The sequence below is a fragment of the Panthera tigris genome, chromosome D3 (genome assembly GCF_018350195.1).
Source record: "Panthera tigris isolate Pti1 chromosome D3, P.tigris_Pti1_mat1.1, whole genome shotgun sequence".
NCBI lineage: Eukaryota > Metazoa > Chordata > Mammalia > Carnivora > Felidae > Panthera > Panthera tigris.
This window is the reverse complement of record NC_056671.1, coordinates 15708865-15725639: the sequence shown is the minus strand read 5'-3', so window position 1 is coordinate 15725639 and position 16775 is coordinate 15708865. Positions and strand designations below refer to the sequence as shown.

At 45.7% G+C, this 16775-nt stretch overlaps 1 protein-coding gene across 1 annotated transcript in view; it reads right to left on the bottom strand.

Moving 5' to 3' along the window:
• The window catches only part of TMEM233 (transmembrane protein 233), a 29943-nt gene extending 13522 nt beyond the window's left edge, over positions 1-16421 (bottom strand). Inside the window, exon 1 of the mRNA XM_042962176.1 lies at positions 16233-16421. Coding sequence (XP_042818110.1) covers positions 16233-16421 — 189 coding nt within the window. The remainder of the gene's footprint in view (positions 1-16232) is intronic.
• Between the last annotated feature and the right edge of the window lie 354 nt (positions 16422-16775).

Here is a 16775-nt window from a genome sequence, read left to right as displayed (position 1 = left end):
GCGTGTCAGTCGGTAAGTATTAGCTATTACATTGATGTTATTATTATTTTGCCATATGCCGATTGACAAAGATGAAAACAAATGAGCTATTAAATATACTTTATTTAATATGCTCTACTTTTATTTAGTATGCTTTATATTCCCCTTGCCCAATTGCGGCCTCCTAGGATTATGCCTACTGTTAAGAAAAAAAGACCTCATAAAAACCAAGAGGTGTCTTCCCCCTTGGTAGGGCAGAGAAGGCACATTCCTGTTACCTGGGACAGGTAAGCAGAGAAGCCCCAGCAGCCAGTGACACCACAGCGGGAAGCAGCTTTTTTGGAAGGCTCTTGGTGTCTGATAACGCGTAAGGGAAGAGAGCGTAAGTCACTTGTATGGGGGGATGGGATGGGAGTGCCGAGTGGCATTGGCTGGAAACACACCCTTGGCTCCCCATGGCCCTGGAACAGATGCACATTCTTAATCATGGTCTTCCGAGCCCTGCAGGGTCTGACATCCGCCTGCCTCTCCAGGAACCTTCCTCCTTGCTCCCCACCTTCCTTTTTCCGGCCCCCTGGTCTTTGTCCTGGTCATTTCTTCTGCTGGGAGCCCTCTTCCCTTGATGTCTCACGTGGCCAGTGCCTGCTCATTCTTCCCGTCTCAGCTTTCATGTCTGCTTCCTCAGGGTGGCCTTCTCAGGTCAGGTCACTCCGTCTTCACTAGTCCCCTGACCTACACGCTGAGTCAGCCCTCGTCTCTTTCCTTCATGGCATCTAAGTGACTCAGTTATTTTACTCTGTTGCTTATTGACTCATTGAGCGTTTGACTCCACCATCTGACTGTGAGCTCCATGAGGGTGGGCGCCATGTCTCTTTTTACTCATTATTCGTTTCCAGTGTCTGATGGAGGACCGGACACAATATTTCCTTAACTCTCTTCGACGAGGTCAGGTTGACAGAAAAGCAAACAAATAACACAAACAACGCAACCAAACACTGTAATGAAGCAGTTGGTTAACTTAACTTTCTGACCAAGGTAACCAGTCATTTTGGTACTGGCAGAACAGAGGGTAAACTGAGTCATCTAACTTCTGTGTCAGAGTCCTGAAGCGTGGGCTTCTGCCTTAGGATAGCAGACATGGGTTTGCTGTCTGAATGACAGCAATTTTTGGCTTGAGGTCAAATTTTGACAGGAATTTTTGGCTTGAGGTCAAATGCTAATGAAGGGATTTCAGCTGCTTTCACTTCAGAAGCCAGAGTCACTGACAGTTTTTCACTTAAATGGACCCCACCACCCCAGTCCTTGTATATGTGTATGTGAATTGTGCTATGCTTCATTTTATTACAGACAATATTTACAATAGATGTTTGGATCTTTAATAGGGTAGTAGCTGAACTCAAAGGAAAATAAGGCCTTGTGTGGATGGCTCTGAGTCTGTTTTCCTCACTTGTAAAATGGGGGTGATAATGTCTACAGCACAGGCTGGTTGTGAGGCTTAATTGAAATAATGAGCGTGAAGGGCCTGGTGGTACCTCATTTAATCTTGAAAACAATGCAGAGAGATCTGCATTAACATTCCCGTTGAATAGGTGGGAAAACCGAGGCTCAGAGAAGTTAGATGAAGGGGTGGGGTTGGGATTCAAACCTAGGAGTTGACTGTAGAGCCTGAACCACAAGTGTCTGCCTTTGAATCTGTTGCCAGTTCTTGTTGGGGAGTAAACGAGAGAGAGAGGCTCCGAGCAAAAAAAAAAAAAAAAGAAAAAGAAAAAAGTCATTTCATTGAAAACTTTGCAACACATAGACCCCCCCCAATGGTCACAAGGCAAGTGAAAGAAACAAGGACCAGACAACCCACTACAGAGGAGACAGTATTGCAGATTACATATCAGATAAGGGACTTGCATCCAGAATATATAAAGAACTCTTACAACTCAACAATCGTAAACAAACAACAATTCAAACAAACAATTAAAATTGGACAAAGGACCTGGGCAAAGGATCTGAATAGACATTTCTCCAAACAAGATATACAGATGGCCAATAAGCACATGGGAAGATGCTCACTATCGTTAGTCATTAGGGAGCTGCAAATCTAAACCACAAGATACCCAGGAGGATGACTGGAATAAAAAGACAAACAATGACAAGTTTTACTGAGGATGTGGAGACACTGGAACCCTCCTGCGTGAAAATGTAAAATGGCATAGCTGCTTTGGAAACAGTGTGACAGTTTCTCAGAGTCGCCATAGAGTTACTGTATGACTCCACACTTACACTCCCAAGTATATACTTCTCACCCGAGAGAAGTGAAAACACGCATACACAAAAACTTGTCCGTGCACGTTCATGGAATGTTATTTAGGATAGCCAAAAAATGGAGTCAACTCAAAAGTCTATCAACAACTGAATGGAAAAACAAAATATGGTCTTATCATACAATGAAGTATTACTTATCTTTAAAAAGAAGGACTGACGTGCTAAAACCTGGATGAACCTTGAAAACGTTAGGCTAAGTGAAAGAAGACTGTCGTAAAAGATCATATAATGCATGATTCCATTTATCTTTATTATTTTTAAAGAGATATTCATTTATTCTGAAAGAGAGAGAGAGTGCACAGGTGCATGTGCAGGGGAGGGGTGGGGTGGGGGGGCAAAGAGGAGGGCTGAGAGAATCCCCAGCAGGCTCCGCGTTGTCAGCCCAGAGCCTGTCGTGGGCTCGAACGGAGCCAAAATCGAGTTGGACGGTTAACCGACTGAGCCATCCAGGCGCCCCCGTATGATTCCATTTATACGAAGTGTCTAGAATAGGTAAATCCATGGATGCGGAAAGTAGATTAGGGGTTCGGGGAAAGAGGTGTGACAAGTGATTTCTAATGATTATGGGATTTCTTTGAGGGTGATGACAATTTATTGGATTTAAATAGTGGTAATGATTGCACAACCTTGTGAGTAGAATAAAAATCCCTTGAATTGTATACTTTTTTTCTTTTTTTTTTTTTAAGAAGCAAGGCCTGGTGACAGAGCTTTTGTATCTTGAGGGCTCCGGTGGACCAAATGGTGGAGGCCAGAGAATTGGTAGTGTCAGGCAAGAGATGATGTCAGGGCTGAGAAGCAGCTTGAGGGTATATGACTGTTACCCCAATGTCTGCTGGAGACAGCACGAGTTAACCGTTACCACATTGCAGTTTTGTGTGAGAATGTGAGAAGCACCTCTCAGAAATACAGAATGGAATTTTGTGGGAGCTGCCTTAGCAGGGAGGGCCAAGAACCAATGAAGCCTGGGCTATTGTTTGTTTGTTTGTTTTTATTTTTTTTAACGTTTATTTATTATTGAGAGACAGAGACAGAGCATGAGCAGGGGAGGGGCAGAGAGAGGGGGAGACACAGAATCCGAAGCAGGCTCCCGGCTCTGAGCTGTCCGTACAGAGCCCGATGTGGGGCTTGAACTCACAAACTGCGATATCATGACCCAAGCCGAAGTCATGACCGGAACCGAAGTCAGTTGCCTAACCGACTGAGCTACCCACGCGCCCCTGGGCTATTGTTTATTAATGTCTGCTGTATTCGCACTCACAGCCCATTAATGCCTAGGGAAACTGAGACCCAGACAAAAATAGATCTTACTTCTTCAGTGACCAGATTAATTCTGAGTGATTGTTCTAGTTTAGAATGAATTGAAGTAAAAATAAACCAAAAATTGGTCCTAAATGTGGGAGCAGGTTGGCTTGAGGCCTGGGCAAAGTAGTGATCTGTGAAGAGCTCTTGTGTGACATCTCATCAGATCACAGAAGCCCTAGCTTTCTATTTGGTGACCGATTCTGGGATTCCTTCCTGGGGGAGTTAGGTCCATTTTTAGTGGATGACATAGATATCATAGCATATGTCCCTGGAACACACCATGCTTTTTCTACCCCTGGGCCTTTGGACTTCCTGGTTCTGCTCAGATCTTGCCATGACTGGCTTATTTTCATCCTTCAGCCTTTGCCAACCACACTTTCTATAGTAGAATCTCTTCTCCACCACCTGCTCCCACTAGTCCTTCTCTCTCATACTTCTTGTATATTCTCTTGACAGCATTTACCACTCTCTGAAATGATCTTGTTTATGTGCTAACTTGTGTATAGTCTGTCTTCCCCGACTAAAACAAGTTCTCAGAGAGCCAAGACCTTGACTGTCTCATTCAACAAGCAGGGGAAGGCTGTGGTTGTTCTGTGCTGCCCATAGAGTATAGGGTAGGTGTAGGTTGGCTCAATTTGGGGGCAGAGTAGATCACTTTGGAATGAACAAACAGATCATCTATTTGTTTCCTGTATCTTATTTCTTAACAAGTTCAGAACTCTTGGGGGAAGAAGAGAGGCTAATTCACTGACCCAACATGTGGGCTGCTTCTAGTCACTGAGAACCAGTTAGCTCACAGATGCCCAAAAGGTTAGCTGTGTAAAGCTGACATTTATCTACAGGGTCACCATAATGTCTGGCACATAGTAAGTGTTCACAGATTGTTGAATGAGTGAATGAATGTGGGAGAACGCCTGCTCCTTGCTTCCTACCCTTGAAAAAGTAGCCAGAGGGTTCCTAAGTGCTGTGGTGTCTTCTCTGAGGGGAGCAGGCATACTCAAGTGATGTTTCTTTGTGTTGGCTTAAAGCTCTCTTCCCTCATCTGAATTCCTTTTTCCAGCTTTTCCCTTTGAAGCTCAGGGCTAAGTGCCACCCAGCCAGCTTCCTTCCATAGTGTCAGGGGTCAGGGACACCATAACTGGAGGAGAAGGGTAATGACCCAGGCTCTCTCTGTCTTTGGTCGTACAGATGTCTGTTTGCAATACCCCTGCCTCTTCTGTTTTCCTTCTCATTGAAAATGGGCTTTGGACTTCGTCACAATCAAGCACAAATATGGAAGGGGCTTTTTTGGGGCTCATGGGATGTTGAAGTATTGGAGGTGTTCTGGCCAGTGTCCATTTACTTTCGTTGGTAGATACCTAGGAGATAGTGTGGCCCAAGGGAAGGCATTATGAGCCACGTGTCCTTCAAAAGCATGAAGAACGTAGCTCAGGAGCATCAGGTGACCTCTGTGCAGTTGAGAGACAGAACAAAAAAGTGGGCGTCGCTATGGAAAACAGTACGGCATTTGAAATTTTTGTTATTGTTTGATGTGTCGGGTTGCCAGTACTGAAATCCCAGTTTTGGAACGTGTTCCCTTTCCTTCGAGACACGTCTTCTCTTTCAAGACCATTCTCATTTTCACCATCCCTGTATCTCTAGTACATATTTGGCCAGTGGGAAGCGAAGTTACCTCCCTTTCTCTGTCTCTCTTTGTGTATGTATCTCTCTCTATCTCTCTGTCTCTGTCTCTCTGTCTCTCTCTTACACACACACACAGACTCACATACCTGTATAGACTTACATCAATGCCTGAACATAGCCTCAGATACTTTTGTTCGGGCGTAAGAACTCTTTATATAGATCAGCATTGTCTTAGATCCCCAACTCCTCGGTAGCAGGCTCCATCAAAATAGCTTGATGGGTGTGGGTCCTTTAGTAATAATGTGAGTTTTCAGATGACTTTCAGATTTCTCATTTAGATTTTGCTTGCTCCTAAGTTTCTGTGCCTAAAGGTAGTGCTGGAAATTTAGAGATGGGGCTTGTAGACCACAAGGCCCATTTCCTTGTCATCACCCTTCATTCATTCATGCTTGTTTGTCTCCTTCTCGTGCTTCTGGGCTGTTTCTCTCCATAAATATCTTCAAGGACAAGTGAGAATTGTCCTTTTGCCCGTCTATCATTAAAACCAAAAAGCTAGAGAGGAATTCTGCCAGGCTTGATTGAGAGTATTATATGATGCTTCTTTTATTGATGGGGCAAGTCTATTAAAAGAGAAAGCTTTCAGAACATCAAAGCTGTTTTCCTATCAAAGAGCAAGGCATAGCCACCTGATTATAATCCTTCAAGAGGCTAGATTATAAACTCCATGGGGCAAAGACCATCATGTTTGATTTCGCCCACTAGTGTCGTCTTTCTTTCCTTTTTTTTAAAAAAAATTCCAGTGTAATTAGTATACAGTGTTATATTAGTTTCAGGTGTACAATGTAGGGATTCATCAATTCCATATGTTACTTAGTGTTACCTTTCTGAGCCTTGCTTCCTCGTGGATAAATGGGGCAAACGGCTTTCTTGCATATCCTTGCTGGGATTTTGTGAGGAAAGAGTGAAGTTGTGTCCATATGAAAATGCTTTGAGGAGTAAAGACATATGGACAAATAAGATGATGGTGATGATGATGATGATAATGGCGATACCACACTGCCAAAATTGTCCAGAACAAAGAACAAATGAAATTATCAGAAGAGGGAGTTAAATATAGAAGGCCTCTTTCAGTTTGGGAGAATAGGACACATAAAGAGTAAAGGAAACAGAAAGACGAATTTCTGAATTTCACCTACGGGAGAAGAGAGCATGAGGGAGAAAGAACATCAGCAGAAGTTTGGGGAGGGGGACCCACTAAAAACACCTCTGTTGGAAGAAAGTGGGGAGAGGTGGGCGTACAAGACAAGAATGTTAGGGATGGAACACTTCCATACCAACAATGGCTCAGTCCGTTAAGAGTGAGAACCTGTATCATTAAGAACAGTATTTCCCAAAGTGTGCTTTGTGGCGTATTAGCCTTAGGATCAAAGGGTCCTGGGCTACATGTTAAGCAAATTATGCCCTCTGTTAACTCTGCCACTGAAGAGCCACAAGGCACAGTGTTGGCCACACGTTCTGAGAAACCCTGAAGGAAAGGAAGGGGTTTACTTTTGCTAAACTTAGCATTTGACCTCCCAATTTCATAACCCCTCCCCGCCCCTTTTTTGGTAAAACTTGTTAACATTGGGCAGAACCAGTTGTCCAAGAAGCATGGTTCTGGGAAGTCTGGCTTAATTCTTGACCTTGGAGTTTTGAGATACGAACCTAATGCCAGCATAATTGGAGGTTTTCAGATATGTTCAGGCTCATGCTTTGAAGGCATCGCATTTCTGGGTGAGTGGCTCTGAACTGAAGAGAGTCGTCCCATGGACTAGCAAGTTGAAGATAGAGACCAGTTTCTAAGCATGGACCCACTGGTCTGCAGTGTGAGGATGCTGGTGAGCTCCAGACCAGCCAGGAAAGTTATCGTTGGGAACCGAGCCTTGGCCAGCCTCTCGGTGAATCATGGCATTAGCCTAGTAGATCTCCTGGATATTTTTCAAAAAAGTTGTGGCAGAAATGCAGAACATAGCTCAGAAGCAAGGAGCATCCTCAGAGATAAAGGTAGGAACAAACTTAGGCCTCTGTAGCCATTCATTCATGCAGTTCATTCATTCATTTATCAAATAAATGTTACTTATTGACGATGTGCTCTGCATTGTGCTAGGTGAGCTCAAGGGGCACACGTGCACAAATTGGTGTGAAGAAATAAAGGTGCACTGAGAGAAATCTATTCCAAGTATAGTGGGCACAACCTAGGGTGAGGGAGAAGGGCAATCAAAAAGGCCCTCATGGAAGAGGTGATTTTCCAGCTGAGTTTTGAAAGAGGAGTAAAATCTGCATTTTAACAAGATCCTCAAGTGCTTGAAATTTGGGAAGCACTCCCGTGGGAGGTGAGGCCTCCTACTTGGTCTCCCCTTGATGATTCTTCACAAGTTTCCTCCGAAGTCATCATTAAAATTCATACGTTATAAGTCAGAAATAATTTGCTTATTAATGACAAACTGCCCCTCAACCATGGCCTGTTTTGCTGACTCATTTAATAGCTGCTATTGTTATCTGGGCAGTGTTTGATGACTTTGGGAAATAGGCTCTGGTTGGACTTTTTTTTTTTTCCTTTTTCCTTAAAAAAAAAAAAAAAAAGGGTGTTATGGGGGCGCCTGGGTAGCTCAGTCAGTTAAGCATCTGGCTTTGGCTCAGGTCATGATCTCCCAGTTTGTGAGTTCGAGCCCCGCATCAGGCTCTGTGCTGACGGCTTGGAGCCTGCTTCAGGTTCTGTGTCTCCCTCTCTCTATGTGCCCCTCCCCTGCTCATGCTCTGTCTCTCTCTGTCTCTCAAAAATGAATAAACGTTTAAGAAAAAAAAACAGCTCTTACAGAATTTTTTTAAACATGAAAAAAATCATGTTCCCATGATCCAGCTTCACGAGCCATCCATTAGTGGTCAATCTTGTTTTATCTATATTTCCCATATTATGTTATGATGCAGTCATCATATCATTTTATCAGTAAATTAAAATAGTATTTAAAATGTATTTTCTTTTAGAGAGGCAAAAAAATGTTTTCTTTTATAGGAACACACAGATTAACATCTTGAAATAGATGTAGTCTGTACCTCCAATAGCCTAGGACTGAAAGGACTCCAATAGCAGTTTAAGGTCTAGATTCCCAAGTAACAAATGTCAGTGGCCACCCTCTGCCACATAGTAACAAACAAAGCAGGGGCTGCTTGGCTGACATGCATATCTATAAAATCTGCAGGCATCTATAACAGAAATCTCTAACAATGCCACACTTCAGGTAAGGTTCTTACCATCTGGAACCGTTTTTTTACCCTTCAGAGCTTCATGTGCCAGAATTCATAAGAAATAAATCACAAGGGTCTCTTAATATTAATACCCCGTTTCTCAGCTGACAGTCATGTGGGAAGAGCTAGAGAGGGTTGGGGAGAACCCAAACTGAGAGGCCTTATTGGGTCTATAGTAGCTTACAGTAGCAATAGACCCAGTATTGGGTCTATTGTAGCTTATTGGCTACAGTATTTAGAGCTCCAACTTGTGAGCAGTGTTAAATTTCCTGGGTCAGCTTCCTGGACTGAGAGATCTGTTATTTCCAAGTTCTGCCTTGGTCCCCACCCCCCCCCCCCCCCACACACACAATCTCCTCTCTAAATTTAATTGAAGTCCGCTTGAAACATAGCTTTGATGGATGAGCAGTCCCTGGTGGAGCCTGGGTCAGATGGAAAGAACAGTCAGTTTGGTTTGCCTTTCATCCTGCGGGTATTTACTTTCTCTTTGACCGCAAACCCTGTCTTCTAGAGCAGATGTGGTCAGGCGTGGGGCAGGGCTGTAGCTTCCTCTGCCAGCCCACGACCAGATAATGGATTCTGACAATGGCTTTCAGACCACCCATCCACTATCCACTGAATCTTCTGCGGGTGTATGAGACCCATTGCCTTGTTATGAAGAGGATTTCTCTTTGCCTCTTTTCTGTGTTGGATCTTTTTTTGCTGGATCCTGTGTCTTTCTCTTTCTTGATTTACTGCTTTGTTTTGGGGGAGCACATCCTCCCATAGCTTTCTGAGAAATGGTGTATGGGAGATAGTTTTTGTTGTTGTTGTTGTTGTTGTTATTGTTGTTTGGGTTTTTTTTGGGGGGGGATCTTGAATGTCTGGAAATATCTTTATTCTCTCCCTTGACCAATTGTTTGGATGGGTCTAAATCGAGGTTGGAAACAATTTTCCTTCGGGATTTGGAAGTCATTGTTTCACTGTTTAACTTTCAACATTGCTGAAAACATGGCATGCTTTTTCTTCTTCTAAAGTTTGTAGGATTGGGGAGAAATTTTACCCTTAAATATCTGAAATTTCACCACGATGTGCTTTGGTACACATTTTATTGGGTATCAGGGGACTCTTTCAATCTGGAAACTCATGCATTCAGTTCTGAACATTTTTCCTGTAATCATTTATTTAATAATTTCCTCTCTTCAATTTTCTTTGTTTGCTTTTGGAACTTTCCGATTAGATGTTGGATTTCTGGGAATGATTCTCAAATTTTCTTATATTTTCTTGAGTATTTTCATCTTTGGGGGAGAAAATATCCTTCCTCATTTTTTTTTATTGTGACAAAATATACATAACATTTACTCTCTCAACTATTTCTAAGCGTACAGTTCGGTGACATTCAGTACATACACATTGTTAGGCAGCCATGGCCACCACCCTCCCCCAGAACTTTCCCTGTCTTCCCAAACTGAGACTTTGTATCCATGAAACAATAACTCCACATTCCCCTTACTCTGCAGCCACTGACAACCACCATCCCCTTTCTGTCTCAATGAATGTGACTACTCTATGTACCTCATGTAAGTGGGATCATGGAATATTTGTCCTTTTGTGGCTGGCTTATTTCACTCAGCATAGCGTCTTCAAGGGGTATATTGTAGCATGCATCAGAATTTCCTTTCCTTGAAAGGCTGAATAAATATTCCATTGTATGTGTATACCACCTTTTATTTGTCCATTCATCTGTTGATGGACATTTAAGTTGCTGCCACATTTTTCCATCTTTTTGATTTTTGTATTACTTCCTTGAGTTTATCTCAACTTTGACTTCTAATCCTTCTGTTTTTTTTTTAATCTACCCTCATATTTTTAAGTCCCAAGCTCTCTGTTTTGCTTCTCTGATTTATTTTTTTTCCCCAACCTATTCTTGTTTTGTGGTTACCACCCAGTTTCTTATTTCTCTGAGGATGTTCATCATCTGTCCTTGAAGTTTTCTTGCGCCTCTTGGCATTATTTATTTCCTTGCACTTCATTTCTTCTGTAAACCACAGGTCTCTTAATTCAGAAGAATTGCTCCCATGTCCAATAATCTGTGACTGCCTGTTCATATTTGAAAGTGAGACACTGAAAAACTTCCTGGAAGTTTTGTGTGTGAGGATGGGGCTTGTCAACGGGTGGGTGGCCTGGCATGACTGGGTGGCAGTTCCATGATTTCTCTGGAGAACTTCTAAATGTTTGTGTCTGCAGGTTTGTTTTCTTTTGGTATGACCACATTCTTGAAGAGAAGTTCTCCAGTCTCCTACCTGGATGCCAGGGTAGGGGTACTAAGTGGGGACAGGGGCTAGAGCCTTCCTTGTTCCGTGGTGTCTTAACTGTAACCTCAGGTGTCTAGAGCCATTGTGTTTAATCTCACCAGAGAGCAAATCTCCCATCTTTTGTCAGGGTTGTTGAGGAAGTAGGTGCCTACTGCATGGGCTGACAGATGACCTCTGGTAATAATGAGTTCTTAAACAGACTTGCAAAGATTCCTCCTCTCTTTGGCCCTACTTTTAATTCCTACCTTCAGAAGTGATATCTTCAATGGGTGCCTCCAATTTCTGAGTCTTTCTAGAGTTTTTTTAGGGTACACTGACTTTATTCTTGTTGGCTTCTTCTTCTGCAGGATTCAGATTTCAGTGTTATCTACTCTGTAAAGTCAGTCAGTGTTCAGCTAGCCATTTTCCATGTTCCAAGATTTTGTCACCTCTTTCATTGCTTCGCCTGTTCTCCTAATTTGTCCTTGGGTGTTTGTGCCCTTTTAAATTCACTTACTTTCATTTTAAGTGGTTTTGGAAGGGAGTGGAGGAGAGCAAGCATGTTTAATATTCCGTGCTTAACCAAAAGTCTTCCTTGTTTATTCGTATGCATTCCAGTTTAGTATTAACATTTACTTTTAGGCTGCAACAGTTATTTATTCCAGTGACATATTTTCTTGACATTGCTTTTGTTCTTACTGAATTTTCTAGTCTCAATAAAAAGAGAAAAACTGCCACTGAAAAGGCAATGGCTGTATCACTAAAATGTACACACCGTCATCTCCATCATCATCATCATCATCATCATCATCATCATTGATACTTATTGAATGCTAGCTGTGTCCTAGGCAATGGGATGAAAACATTTAACTTTTATCATCCAGTCTTCACAGCAGTACTTGGGTAAGTACTATCACAATGGCCATTTTACAGGGTTGGAAAACCAAGCCTCAGAAAGACTGAGTCAGTGGCATGAGATCACAAAAGTAGCAAATGGCAGAAAAGGATTTGAACCTCAGTGGTTGGTATCTAGACAAGTTCTCTAAGTGTGAGGGAGAAGTTCTGTTGAAAGAAGGCTTATATATCACCCAGTCAAATGTCATTGGCTGTTTCATATTCACTCTTAAGAGTGACCAGATTGGTTCAGCTGTGCAAATGACTGTATCACGTACTCATCAAGTATGGAGGCTGAGCATGGATTCAACTCCAGTCTCTTGAGCCAGGTAGCAAATTCCAGCCACACAAACAACAGATGGTGAACTCAACCTGAAATTGCCAACACTCCTGCAATTTGCCTGGAACCTTTCTTCTACATCTAAGAGCACAGAAATCTTGCTGATCTTATTTACTGCTTGATAGAGGTAAAGGAGTATATCGACATCTGGAATCGAGCATGGCACATAATAGATGCTCAAGAAATATTTGTTGCACAAACAGACATTCTTTCTCCAGAGTCAGAAGCTGTATGAAAGTTATGGAGTTCCTTTTGGATGGAATAAACAAAGATACCCAGGGATGGATGGGAGCGTGGGGAATGAGGCTTGAAAGCCAGCCTGAAGCTCCATTTTCCAAGCCATGTGGCCTGATGCAGGGCTCCATCTGTATGGAGAAGGGGTGCCATTTTCAAATTCCTATGAATGTGCAATTTGGGCTAGCAGTGGCTCAGGCCGGGGACAAGTTCTTGAGACATCTGTCCCTGAAATTGAGTACAGGTTAAGTGCACTTTCAATGCAGGCAGAAGCAAAGATGTCTATGTCTCTGCCCCTGGCAATGCTTGGCTCATCAAAGTTTGGATACAACAAGCCATGTTGTACCAATTCTCACCTGTAGGGCACTGACTGCCTCACAACTCCCAGGACTTCCCTACCTCCACATGGGGGTGGTGGGAAGATCACAGATGCCCACACACAGCTTGAAGAATGTTCTTCCAAATGTGTATTTTTCAAAGTAGTTTTATTATCCCTCAACATCTCCAACTGGGTAATTTATAGAAGGCTTCTCAGGCTTGGTTTAATAAAGAATCTCGATTGTTTCGAGATTTGCCTGTTCTTCCTACAGTTCTGGGAACTAGTTATTTTGAGCCTTATCAATATTTTCCATACATTCACGTTCATGTGACTTTGTATTATCTTTACCGTGTTTCTTGATTGGGGTGTTGTTGATATTTGGGGTAGGTCAGTTCTTCATTGGGTGACAGACTCCAGCATTGCAGGATGCGACTACTCTTAGCTCTTTCCAACAAATGCTGGTAGTGCCCCCACATCACTGCGACACCACAGTTTTTGAGTGCCTCCATGGGGAATGGCATCACTCCCAGCAACGGTGTGCCTGACTTTACCACAAATTATGGATAAGTCAGACTTGGAAATAGCCAGATGGAAGCCCGCAAGACACCCTAGGGAAACACACAGCTGGCCAAGTTGGTCAGCCACCTCCTTCCTGCACACCTTTCCTCTTCCTCTTTATTCTTTGGACTTTGGAGTCTTTATCATGAAATGTGTCGAGCCCAGATCCACATGGTTTCAATGGGAAAGCACCTCAGAGGGAGTGCAATGGGGAGGGTGTGGGAAGCTCTTTTTTAGGATTTGGGTTTCATTTATTTGATGTTCTGTTTGGCTTCGTATGTGACATATGTTGTTTCCAGGCTCCAGATCTATCCATCTGTCTGAAAATTATTGCATGTACCTAGCACACTGCTGGGAGCTCAACATGCTTTATCTTGTTCCATCCTTATAATGCTTTTGCTCCAGTTAAAACGCTTTTCAAATTTCCATTTTCTTTTTTTTTTTTTTTTATAAATTGTTTTAAATGTTTATTCTTGAGAGAGAGACATACACACACAGAGTGCAAGCAGGAGAGGGGCAGAGAGAAGGATCCGAAGCAGGCCCCAGGCTCTGAGCTGTCAGCACAGAGCCTGATGCAGGGCTCCAACTCACAAACCGTGGGATCATGACCTGAGTGGAAGTCAGATGCTTCACCGACTGACCCATCCAAGTGCCCCTCAAATTCCCATTTTCTAGATGAAGAAACCAAGGCTTTGAGAAGGTATGAAACTTGCCCATGGTCAACATTCCCAACTCCAGTGTCTGGTTTCTGGCATTGGAGTGGTGTCTTGCTATAAAACTACTGGAAAGGTCTTGAGAGAGGGAATGGGGAGGAGGGGGTCAAAAAAAGAGGTTTCCATTCAAAGCATGTACCAGTCTTATCCCCAGGACACACCAAGTGGCATCATTAGTATCCAACCTGTCACCACCAGCTGGAGTGTTAGCTCATATCCGATCAATGAAGGAAAAAGCCTTTGCAGGCAGTTTTATAATTGGCACTGGGAAAGGGGTGAACTGTCTGCTGATTCATTAATAAATCAGGATAGAGTGTGGGCACCGATTCCAGCCAGAGTGTCTGCTGCTGCTTGGGGAATTTGGCTGCAGCATCTTCCCCAGTTCGCTGCAGAAAACCCAAGACCGGATATCTCTCTGGTGAGGAAGGAAGGGAGGAAACTGGCTGGCTGGTTCTAAGGAACCTGATACCACGGTTTTCCTGGCTCCAGTGGGGAAAAAGGCAGCAGGAGTTGAGCAGACATCATGATCCATTAACACCATTCATTCATTCATTCCCACACACATGCATTCATTTCATGTATTTATGGAGCATCCATCACCTGCCAGATTCTCTTCTAGGTGCTGAAGATACAGCAGCAAACAACACTGGTGAATACCCCTACCCTCATAGGGCTTATACTCTAAGGAAGGGACACAAACAGTAAGCGCGGTAATAAGTAAAACAATGTATCAGATGGAAGAGAAGTGCTTTGAGCGGAAAACAGCAGGGAAAGGGGAGTAGAGCTTGTGGGGATTTTGATTTTCAACACTGACATCTGAGTAAAGATCTAGTATTAACGTCATGCTGGACACTTGTTCCAAGCGTTTTATAATCATCTCATTAATACGGCAACGTCAAGAAATTATGGCTATGATTATTCCCATCTGACAGACAGAAAGAGGCGGAAGGTAAGAGAGATGCAGCGATTTCCGGAGATCGTACAGCTTAGTCTGTGGTCGGAACTCGTGTTTGAAACCAGGCAGTCAGAGTTTCAGCGGCGGCCCGCTTGCATGCTGGTGCAGACAGCGGACAAACGGGGTTTGGGACAGAGCAGGCTGAGCGTGCAGATGAAATCTTTGTGTGTACCCACCAAGCGAGTGTGGGCGGACTTGCGTGGGGGACGGGGGCGGATCTTCAGCTCGATCTTCCTGAGCTGAATCCCACTCTCGGTCTGTGGCTGCGGAGTTGGGTCGCCCAGCTGCAGGCGAGGTGGACCCGCGGGAGAGGGAGCTCGCTGCAAGGGTTGTCCCGGGACAGTGCCGGTCGGAACCTCACCCCGCCGCCACCCCCAGGCCAGCTGCTCCAGTCAATAAGGCGAGGGCCTCGAGGACGCTCGCCGCCCTCCTGGTGGGTTTCTCCCGGGAGTTCCCACCGGGGCTGAAGGGGGCCGCGGAGCCCAGCTCTGGGAGGGCAGACTGGAACACCAGCAGCGTCTGGGCGAGAGAGGCGCGCGGTTCGGGAGGCGGGCGCGCACAGGGCGCGAGGAGTACCCCAGTGCATTCCCGGGAGCGCCCCGGGACAGAGCGGTGGAGGGGTGCCAGGGAGCCCTTGGGGGACGCCAAGAGAGGCGGAGATAGGGTAGGCGCGCCGCAGAAAGAGTAAAAGAGAGGCGAGGGCGCATGTCGGCGGGGGCGCTCAAGAAAGGCCTGGAGAGAGTGCAGGCCCCTGGAGAGAGGGGGCCGGGGTGGTGGGTGGTGGGTGGTGGGTGGTGGCGGAAAGTGCCAAGGAGAGGGAGCTGGCGTAGGAAGAAGCAAGAAGGAACCGTTGCCTGGAGGGGTGTGCCTAAGAAAGCACGGGACCAGGGTCAAGGAGAGGGTGTCGGAAATCTCTTGGGGATCCCCAGAAAGACTGTATGCTAAAAGAGTGCCACGCGCTGGAGAGGGGGGCCCCGGTCGCGGCACGGAGCGGGCCGTAGAACCGGAGCGCTCAGAGAGTGGGGCGTGCTGTTGCCCGCACGGGTGGCGCACTTGGAGGTTCCAGAAAAGCAGGTTGAGAAGAGCCGCACCGGTGCTCAGGGATGTCAGAGGAGACAGGGAAAGAAGCCGCAGAGTCCACGGAAGAACTCCACGTATTGGAAAGAGTGCACCCACCATGGGCGCTGGAAGGACGTGGAGAGCCGGCCTGGGAGAGGCTGGGTCAGGGCTCTGAGCGCCCCAGGGAGAGTAGAGGAGGCGCTAGTGGTTGGTGGCGGAGTTCTGAGAGCCTGAGAAAAAGGAGGGGGCGCAGAGGACGGAAAACCCCGGGTGCGCCGGGCAGTGCGTAAGGGAGCGGTGGAGAGCGCGCTGGGGCCCCAGTACTGGCGCAACGCTGCTCAGGTCTCCCCTCCCCGATTGCTCCAGGTCCTAACTCACTCACCATGATGGAGAAGACGAAAGCCACGATGTTGATGGGGTACGCGGGGCAAAAACACGAGACGATGGCGAGCCACAGGTAGTTCTTGGGCCTGGGCACGTCCTCCTCGGTCTTGTCATCCTCGGTGTTGGCCTCGGGACTGCTGTCCAAAGCCCTCTTGAAGTCCGCGCTGGGGTCGTTGTACTGAGACATGGGCGAGGCCGGCGGCACAGGGAGGGCGGAGGAGCGCACGGTCGGCGTGGTCTGGGACTCTGGCCGCCCGCTCTGGCGAGGCTCTGAAAAGCCAGCGGCGCGGGGCTCGAGGGAGACGTGACCTCACTTCTCCGGCGTCCTCCGCCTGGGCTGAGGGACGTGGGCCAAGAACCTCGGCACAAGAGGGAGGGAGGGAGCAAGGGGGTGAGGAGAGGCGGCGGGGAGGAGAGGGAGCCCGCCCGCTTGAGTAACAGGGGGAAGGCACTTCTTGCAGACACACCCAGAGACCATCAGACAGACGCACAGACTCACTCCTGAGTCCAGAATGGCAGGAGGCACAGGGAAGGGGAGAGC